Source organism: Pterocles gutturalis, unplaced genomic scaffold, assembly GCF_000699245.1.
Source record: "Pterocles gutturalis isolate BGI_N339 unplaced genomic scaffold, ASM69924v1 scaffold9746, whole genome shotgun sequence".
Lineage (NCBI taxonomy): Eukaryota > Metazoa > Chordata > Aves > Pterocliformes > Pteroclidae > Pterocles > Pterocles gutturalis.
In genome coordinates, this window is record NW_010105467.1 from 1,294 (window position 1) to 11,288 (window position 9,995).

A 9,995-nucleotide genomic window follows, 5' to 3' on the forward strand; every position below is an offset into this window, starting at 1 on the left:
AATCTGGGATTTTACAGCTCCAGTTTCTACTCCCTGTCTCCTTAGCAAGCTGATGTGTACAACAGTAAAGCTAAAGCTCACGTGCCTTCTTCAACCTCAATTGCTGTAGTTTCCTCTCCTCCCCAGCCCCTCCTCAGCTTTATACATGCACGCAAACACGTGTGCACCCATATGCACAAACACACGCATGTTTCCCTAGGAGGGGTCCTGTGGTTGCTGGATATACTGGTTTGGTCCTCTAAGTAGGACATTACTAGTGTTTGTTAGGAACCACAGAGATTCTATTTAGTTTAGAAAACTGTTCAAATACATTTGTTTTGATTCTATTAAAAGGAGGGAAGACTGATGACAGTGAATGCAGAGAATTATTTTTGTTCTAAATTTTGAAAATCTCAGCATTAACTAAAATTCCAGTTAATCATTCAGATGTATTTAGCTTCTATTCCTCAGAAACTAATGATTCTGAATTTTTAATTTTTAAATTTTCTTATAATAGAATATTCTATGCTTACACATGTGTTGAGGGTGCGTATATGTTTTTTGGGAAGAAGAAATTATTTCAGACAAATTAATGGAATTTTTACATATAGATTTAAAAATGTACAAGAAAGGTTGTCTACGTAGTTGAGTTTTACCATATTTTTGTACAAGGTTCGTTAAAAAATTATTTTACAGAATTTACTCAGTGTACTTCAGCTGGATCCTGATGAAACAAAAAAAGTACTTGCAGAAAATAATAGAAAAATAACTGTTTTACAAGTTCATAAGAAGTCACTAACAAGGCAGTATACCACTTTACTTGAAACGGAACGGCATCTCAGGAAAGAAAATGAGAAACTAAAGGATGAAATAACACATATAGAGACTGCAGTTACAGAGAAGATTGGAAACTTGCAAAGATTCAAGGTATAGTTCATAGTAGTAATAGTACACATTTTTATTTTTACAATTTGGCAATAAATACACTTTTTAAAAATGGAGACATAGTGTATTGAATGCGTTACACAAATGCATGTTAAATGCTGTTACAAATTCTGTCAAAACATTCTTTGTATTTAAATAAGCAGCATAACACACAACTGGTCAGTTTTCCCCTTCTGAATTTGCTTCAACAAGTTTTTTTTTATTGAAAGTGTCGTATGAAACCATAGCTTACTTTTTGGCCTTGCAGGTTGCTAGGGCCTGTATTAACTCATCTTTATAAAATACGTTTTTGTCAGTGCCTTATGATTGAGAGGCAACTCTTGATAAAATTACTGAGACATTTGGAATAACAGAGAAATTTTGTCAGTGTTCATTGCAAGCAATTTACAAAAATGGACAGTAATTCAGTAAAATAAACCAATGTCATGTTCTAAAGCATTATATTAAGTGGTGTTCTTTTTCTGTGGAGTAATTTTGTTTTTTCTCTTAAAAGATCTAGCAGACCTTAAAGATCTAGTAATCCATTGTGTTAATTGCTTTCACAGGAAATGGCTAGCTTTAAGATTGCGGCTCTGCAAAAAGTGTTGGATGGTAGTGTGCCATTGTCTGAGCTGGAACTGGCTAATAAGCAGTATAATGCATTAACTGCTAAATACAGAGATATGTTACAAAAAGATAACTTGCTCGTCCAACGGACAACAAACATGGAACACATGGAGGTAATGTTTCCATTATGTTGGAACCCTAGGGGGAAAAAGCCTCATTATACATTTTTTCTGACTTGTATTTTGTTCTCACTTAACAGAAAGATAGAAGGGAAGTCCCAATTCTAGAACTGCTGGTTATAATAGTTCTGCAGTGGGTATGAGATGTTGGAACCAGTCTTAGTGTTGCTATTGAATTTTAATTTGCTTACCTGGTATTTTCCACTGGATTAAGAAACATACACAAAGTCCCAGATTTTTATTTCAATGGACATACATGAAAGTATTTTGTTCTACTGTTTTGGTGGTTTCTGTTGTTTGTTTTGTTTGTTTGTGTTTGAAGTTAAGCTCTGGGTATGTTTCCTTACAAAGTTTAATTTGTTGATCACTCAGACAAGGCTGGCAGAAGGAATATTTGTTATCATCTTCAGTTTTGGAGGTCATAAGGAAAGTAGAATGAGTGTAAACACTTTAAAAGCTTTCTGTCAAAGTAAGCGTTCTCACTAATTCCTGACTTACAAGAATGAAACGTTCAGTTCCAAAAGGCAGTAAACCTTTGGAATTTTACTTCCATTAAAAAAAGTAAATAACCAAAGATTGTTCACACTGTGTTTGCAAAATGTCATAGGGACTGCAAATGTGTATAAATATGTATAAATATAAATATGCAAATATTCCTTTGAACTTTTATTCTCAAGTAGAAGGGAGCTTCTTTTCAAGAACTGTGAAGCTGGCTTCAAAATATGTTACTGCTTCTCACTTCTCATTCATAGCAGAAAGAATAGTCCAAGAAAGCAGTAGTTTAACCAGTGGTTAAAACTCATGTCATGTTCTTGTCTGTTGGGTTTCTGTGGTTGACAAGGGTTAAATACACGTGGTGGGTAAACTTACTGAACTATTAAATTTGCCTGCTTGGGAACAGGTAGGTGCACTTGTGTTAGCTACAGATGAATGATTCCTTCTCTATTTTATGAAATTGTGTGTGTATAAAAATTTGCATTGCCTATTTCAGCAATTTCACAGAGCTAGAGAATCATTTATCAATAGCGAACTAAAAATGTGTTTAGAAAATTAGAAATCTAAAATTAATATGAACTATTCAATTTGTTTTACTGGTTGATGTGGAAATTTTCGTTTACATTTACAAAACTAATGTTTGGCATAATATTAGGTGCCTAAAAGAGGTAAAAGAACCATATGATGTCTCAAACATGTATTTAGGTGCAAGATGAAATATACTGTGCGGGATGAAATGTCCTCCAGGAGTACTTCTTTCTTTCCCACTGCTAATGAGATGTTTAGTATGACAAACATAGATTTCTTCATCTAATTCTAGACACTCTAGGAATCACAATCACTGATGATAAATGTTCACGGTAATACTAGTTGACAGTAAGATAAAACATAGAGAGCAAAGACGAACATTTTTACACTTAGGAGAAAACTTACGCTCTTCTGTTGCCATATATGAAGATTATGGGTTGTGCATAGGTAAAATCTGTGAATTTAAAAGATTTTATAGGTACTAAACATCAAGTCTGCTACAGTTAAATGGTTGGTTGTTATTTTGTAACTTTTTTGTCATACAGCATGAGAATGAATCCTTGAAAGCACAAATAAATTTGTTGAATAAGGAACTGGAGATCACAAAAGAGAAACTTCACACTGTAGAACAGGCTTGGGAACAGATGACTAAACTAGGCAAGTATGAAAGTTGTATGGCAACATTAGAAATCAAATGGTATGTCTTATGTAAAAGTAACATTTTAAAACATTTTAAAATGGATGTATCTTAAAACAACAAAAAAAAAGTCAAAACTATTTTGTATCTTTCATTAAGGGTCTTAATTTTTTTGTGTGATTTTTTTTTTCTTTTTTTTTTCTTGCTTGCTTTCATGTTACTCATCTGTTTGACCAAAACCAAGTTTGATATATTCCTCTGGAAACTGTTCCACACTGACTCTCCTTGGGTTACTGGATAGAGGTTTAAAAGCTGGAACCTGTTAAGCAACATCACCTGTTTGGGGTTTTGGTTTTTTTTTTAATAATTGTGGTGCAATATTTTCTAACTTGTTTGACAGTCAAAATACTTCATAGGTTGTCAGTAAAAATGTTTTTTTTTTTTTCATGGGTTCACGCTCTGTAACGAAGTATTTTTTTCTTGATAGCTAGGATTTCTTTGTGTACAGTTTGTATTCCTGTTATTCAACAACTCATCCACATCTATTTCTTTTACAGATTTTAAATTAAGTTTCCTGAAGATTTACCAGCTGAATTAAGGATAAAGTGAAAAGCTACACTGAAAATAGTTATCAGTCTTAATAACTATGGTTGCAGATATACCCATTTATAATTGATAATATTTTCACCAAATTGGGTACTTTTCAAACATATAGTAAGGCAAGATAACCATGCCTCCAGTTTAAAAAAAGTTACAGGTGTTTTGATAAAGTTCATCTGACAGAGATAAAGCAAAACTCATGTTCTGTTTCATGGTGCAAATAATTTTCATAGTTCAATCAGTTTGTGTATTCCCTAATTTAAATATTTTTAATGTAGGGGATGACAATGCCATGGACAAAGGCACAAAAGCAATAACCAACAGCGAGATTTTGTCCATTTCTAAGAAAATCACAATGTTGGAAATGAAGGAACTAAATGAAAGACAGAGAGCAGAACATTCGCAGCGAATGTATGAACATTTAAGGAATACCGTAAAGCAAATAGAAGAACGTAATTTTGAATTGGAAGGAAAATTTGCTGAGGTAAATTTGTTGAGATTTAACAACATAATTTGACACATCTTAAAAACATATTTTTGAGCTTTTCAGAAACTATTAATCTATTTTGTATCATGACAGGCAAATAAGTTTATGAGGCAAAATATAGCTGCCTTTAAAAGCTGCAATTTTGCATGCACAGGACATTTGTACAAAATATAATTTGTCAGTAGTTTATTTCAAACATCAGTTAATCTCTGTAGAACACATGATGAGCATCTTGACAAATAGTTTGCTAGTTTTTCAGCAGACTGCTAGAAAAAAGTCCGTTCTTGACCTGTTATTTCTTGTGGTCCCTTTTCTGATAATTTCCCTTAATTACCAATGATTAAAAAATGTTAGACCTTTGGATCCCTTTTGCAAATGATAGTGTCATGATTGCGTTACAGACAGGCTATGTCCTCTGTCACATGCCAAACATTATCTATAATACAGGAATAGAAGTTGTGCCATTGAAGCTCATGATCCTTAGTATTCCTGTCATATCATTGGAGACTTTATTATAATTTACAGTCTAAATTTATTTGTCAGCTGTTGGTACACATTTGTTCTTGTGCCAGTATTGGCCTGTAATTTAAACAGAAAGGAAGAAGAACACTTACGTTGACAGGAATGTTGATATATTGTAGTCATTCCCCTTCGTTGTGCTTTGCTGGGTGTTAGCCTAGCTATTTTAGATTTCAGTTAGCTGGACTCCCCATTTGTCTGTTGTTTCGATAGTGTTTGTTACACTGTTTTGATTTGAAGTAATTTGGGACATTGAAATTGCTTTATACAAAAAAAGCTTTTCAGCAGCTGTATTGTTAAAGTCTGTTCTGATGGTATGACTTCTTTTATTTAATTAAGAAATACCTCAGATGATGCACCCTAGGATCACATTTCCCTTTTTCTCTTTTGCATATGTTATTATCTGCCTTGCAATACACTTAGGTCTGTTGGTCTCCCTTCATTTTGAGTTGATGAACTCCTGATGCCACAATTTTTTTCTTATTAGTTCCTCTGTGCATCCCTTTCTTCCTCATCTCTGTGGCTCCAAGATACATGTTTTGCTTCGTATACTTGTGTTGTCAGTGCCTCATAATCTGTCATCATTACATTTTTTTAGAGAGATAGATATAGATATGTATATAAATATATATGTGACAAGATTGTGCTAAGGTAATTAATGACTTCTCCCGATTTTCATTTTAGACCGAGTTTTTGCAGTAATGGTTTTAAGAAAATTCACTAATAGAAATTGTGTTTGATTTAGAATCATGTTCTATGCTGACCTGTGTATCTGTTCCTATGTATATGCATTACTGGAAACAAAAAGACATTTAAGCAGAGAAGAAAGGAAGCTGATTTTTGAACACAGCTGAGCACTGTTTTGTAATGACTAAAAAAGAAAGTATAATTTTGTCACTTCTTTTTTTTTTTTTTTGCAGGGTTGGGAGCAGTTGTGTCCTTAGGATACCATTTTGTTTGTTTCTTTTTTCTTTTTTTAAGCTCACCAAAATCAACCTTGAAGCACAGAAAGTAGAACAGGAATTAAGAGATGAACTGTCAAAGAGTGTAAGTAAGGCAGTAAGTGATGCAGATAGACGACAAATCATGGACCTAGAGAAGCGTGAGATGGAGCTCAAGACCGAAGTATCAAAGTAAGTGTTGAGGTAAAATATTTCAAATGCAGTATGTTCGGAAGCATGCAAAAATTTAGGCTATATAGGGCTTATGTAATATACTACTTATGCATTACAAACAGATAATTTTCAATGCCTAATTTTTTTGGCATTTATATATGCCAAATTTGGAATTGAAAATGAAGCATTTAATTGATGACTATAATGTCTGGATAGACAGGGGTAAGTGTGCACTTAGATACTTATTACTAGTATTACTAGTATTTTTAAACTAATTAATTAAGGTTTATTTTGTTTCTGTGCCATGATCTCCCTTAAATGTATGAAAATCTCACAAAAGAAATTGGAAAGCAATTCTTACTTTCAAAGAGTTATAGGTATCTCAAAGATTAAACTGCAGTGGAGGTGAGGGTTACCATTTACTTAAACCAGATTAACTTTTTATGCATAAATTGAAAAACTGAGCTCTTTAGAGATGTTGATATGGACATTTGTCTTTGAGTAAATAATGTAATTCTGTTATATTCCTAAAACAGCAAAGTCTGTGGGGATATTTGCAGTGATTTTTAACACTGAAAATGAGTTATGAGACTTGGGGAAGCAGAGAATGGAACTGAGAATGAAACTTTTTTGAGTATTTATGTCCTGAAGGGGGAGAGAAATAGAGATGCTTAGTTCAGGTTAAAACCATGTCATTGTTTTCCTGGAGTAGGTTACTGCTAGCAAACTTCTGTATAACTTGCAGGAAAATGTCCTGTGAAAAGGTTAAGAGGCAGTACAGAAAAATTTTCATGACAAGGACTCTGAGTAGTTGAGAAGAGTATGCTGAAAAGAGCAACATCTTCAAAGGTTTTGATACAAGGAAACATACTAAGCATCTTTTCTTATCATCTCTGTAGAAAAACTTAACAAGTTATTCAGTGGTTTCAAAAGACACAATACTCTCTTTTTCCCTGCAAGGTTAAGAGAACTGTCTGATGTAGCAAAAATGCAAGTTGACGCTCTGGAGGCACGCCAGCAATACAGAGATAAAGAAGTAGAATGTCTTAGAATGCAGATTTTAGATTATCAGGTAAAATTCAACTTTAATCATACTGCAGTTTGGATTTTTTTTCCCTGGAGTGAGGAGAAATTAAGTAATTTTACAGTGAGTTAGGAAACTACAAAAGCATTTCAGAAGGATCTTAGTAAGCTGGTCCTTGTAGTGGCTATAGCTGTTCAAGAGTTATATATTACAGTAACTGTTCCCTTCTCCATTTCTAGCTGTACAGCTATTAAAAATCCTGAGCTTTTCCCCATGTTATTTAGGTAATATTTATTATTGTTATTTTATTAATAGCTCGTGGTCAATATTTAATTATAATACCAGGAAAGTTTGATTATTTTTTTACAAGACAAGCAATAACTTGCAAAGATTTGCAGTATAAACTTATTGTATTGCTTTGTAATTAGCCAAAACAATTTATTTGGATTTGTTTATATGCTCTAGCATGGTTTTAGTCCCTAAACACAGCAATTTTGTCAGCTTTTACATTACCATATTTTCTAAGTTTAGGTATACATTTCTTCCTTATTTCCTGTATTTTTGAAAGATACAGTTTTTTTAAGATCAGTATCTGAAAAGGTGTACTTCTAAAATGTGACTGTAGAAACAATAGTGGAAAAATCAAAAGCTCTTTTTAGAGGCTAATTCTTGCTCTTATCAATGGAATAAAATACATGCAATATATAAAGTACAAAAATTAATATCTTGTCTATATTTACATATACACTACATTAACGTATTAAAAATGAAAAATAAATTTGTTCTATATATTTTGTTCTTAGGCACAGTCAGATGAAAAAGCAGTTATTGCAAAACTGCATCAACAGATCGTAGCCCTTCAAGGTAGTGAATCTGTTGCTGCAGGCAAACTGGAGACACTTGAATTGAAACTACGGCAGATGGAGATCCATAATCTACGTTTAGAGCAGAAGCTTGATGAGAGAGAGCAAGCCTTATATTTTGCCCGACTGGAAGGAAGGAATAGAGCCAAACATCTTCAACAGACAGTTCAGTCTTTGCGGCAGCAGTTCAGTGGTGCTCTGCCTTTAGCACAGCAAGAAAAATTCTCTAAAACAATGATTCAGCTACAGAATGACAAATTGAAGATCCTGGAAGAAGTTCAGAATGCCCAGCAGGAGCGTCGAAATGCGGAAAACAGAGCATTACAGATGGAGTTGAAACTGAAAAGTTTAGAAGAATTAATAAGTGCATTGAAAGATACAAGAGGAGCTCAAAAGGTTTGCTGTTTTACAACTTTGAATAGCTTTGTTCATCTGATCTGCATTTAAATTACATATCAGTTCAGCTTGCTCCCTAAACATCTGTTTTAATGTGGAACTTAATGATTTCTAAATACACCTTGTCAGAATATGAAAATTATCATTCTTTGTTTTCCTATTTTTAAAAAGTAATACATCATTAGTAATTTGCCCTGTAAAAATCAGTGCAGTCAGCTTTACTAATTTTCTTTTGTGCCCAATTAAGTGGCATAGATGTCGAGGCTAACTATGAATTCAGTTACATTAAATTGAATTATTAATTGGAATAAATTATGAATAAATTAAACACAGAGTAGCATGCTGGAGTTCTGTTCCACAAGCTTTCATTGAAATAATCACTACAAATCAAGGACTTTTTAAATAAATCCAGGGCAGTAATTTAGGCAACATGGTCAGAAATGTTATTAAACTCACATAATTCAACTTAATAATATTTTGCTATTGTAAACAATGTTGTCTTGAAATTTGAATAAGGCTTTCTCACTTCTCTTCCAGGACATATGGTTCTGTCTCTCATGACTAAAGATGTCTGCATGTAAGCAATGGTTGTGCTCTTGGCAGTTTAGTTTTAAGCCAGTTTGCAAATATTTTTCTAGACCATTTTGACATAAATCATAGAATCATAGAATGGTTTCGGTTGGAAGGGACCTTAAAGATCATCGAGTTCCACCCCCCCTGCCATGGGCAGGGACACCCCGCACTAGATGAGGTTGCTCAAAGCCTCATCCAACCTGGCCTTGAACACCTCCAGGGATGGGGCATCCACAACTTATTTGGGCAACCTGTTCCAGTGTCTCACCACCCTCACAGTGAAAAATTTCTTCCTAGTATCTAGTCTAAATCTACCCTCTTTCAGCTTATAACCATTACACCTTGTCCTCTCACTACACTCCCTGATAAAGAGTGCCTCCCCATCTCTCCTGTAGGCCCCCTTTAGGTACTGGAAGGCTGCTATTAGGTCTCCTTGGAGCCTTCTTTTCTCCAGGCTGAACAACCCCAACTCTCTCAGCCTGTCCTCAGTAGGGGAGGTGCTCCAGCCCTCTGACCAGTTTTGTGGATCTCCTCTGGACTCGCTCCAAAAGGTCCAGGTCTTTTTTATGTTGGGGGCCCCAGAGCTGGACGCAGTACTCCAGGTGGGGTCTCATGAGAGCAGAGTAGACGGGGAGAATCTCGTACTTCGACCTCTTGCTAATGTTTGTTTTGATGTAGTCCAAGACACGCTTCGCTTTCTGGTCTGCAAGCGCACACTGCCGGCTCATGTTCAGCTTCTCATCAACCAACACCCCCAAGTCCTTCTCCTCAGAACTGCTCTCAAACCATTCTCCACCCAGCCTGTATTTGTGCTTGAGATTTCCTCAACCCACATGCAGGACCTTGCACTTGGCCTTGTTAAATTTCATGAGGTTTGCATTGGCCCACCTCTGTAAGCCTGTCCAGATCCCTCTGGATGGCATCCCTTCCTTCCAGCAGGTTAACTGCACCACACAGCTTGGTGTCATGGGCAAACTTGCTGAGGGTGCACTCCATCCCACTGTCCATGTCTCCAACAAAGATGTTAAACAACACTGGTCCCAGTACCAACCCCTGCAGAACGCCACTTGTCACCGGTCTCCACTTGGACATTGAGCCATTGACCACAA

The 9,995-nt window shown here is 35.1% G+C and overlaps 1 protein-coding gene across 1 annotated transcript in view; it reads left to right on the forward strand.

Moving 5' to 3' along the window:
• Positions 1–675: 675 nt before the first annotated feature.
• Positions 676–9,995, forward strand: part of CEP290 (centrosomal protein 290kDa) — a gene marked incomplete at both ends in the record, with an annotated part of 25,515 nt that continues 16,195 nt past the window's right edge. Inside the window, 7 exons of the mRNA XM_010087413.1 lie at positions 676–906; positions 1,470–1,643; positions 3,218–3,329; positions 4,188–4,393; positions 5,897–6,048; positions 6,991–7,102; positions 7,858–8,313. Of these exons, the coding sequence (XP_010085715.1) occupies positions 676–906; positions 1,470–1,643; positions 3,218–3,329; positions 4,188–4,393; positions 5,897–6,048; positions 6,991–7,102; positions 7,858–8,313 (1,443 nt within the window). The remainder of the gene's footprint in view (positions 907–1,469; positions 1,644–3,217; positions 3,330–4,187; positions 4,394–5,896; positions 6,049–6,990; positions 7,103–7,857; positions 8,314–9,995) is intronic.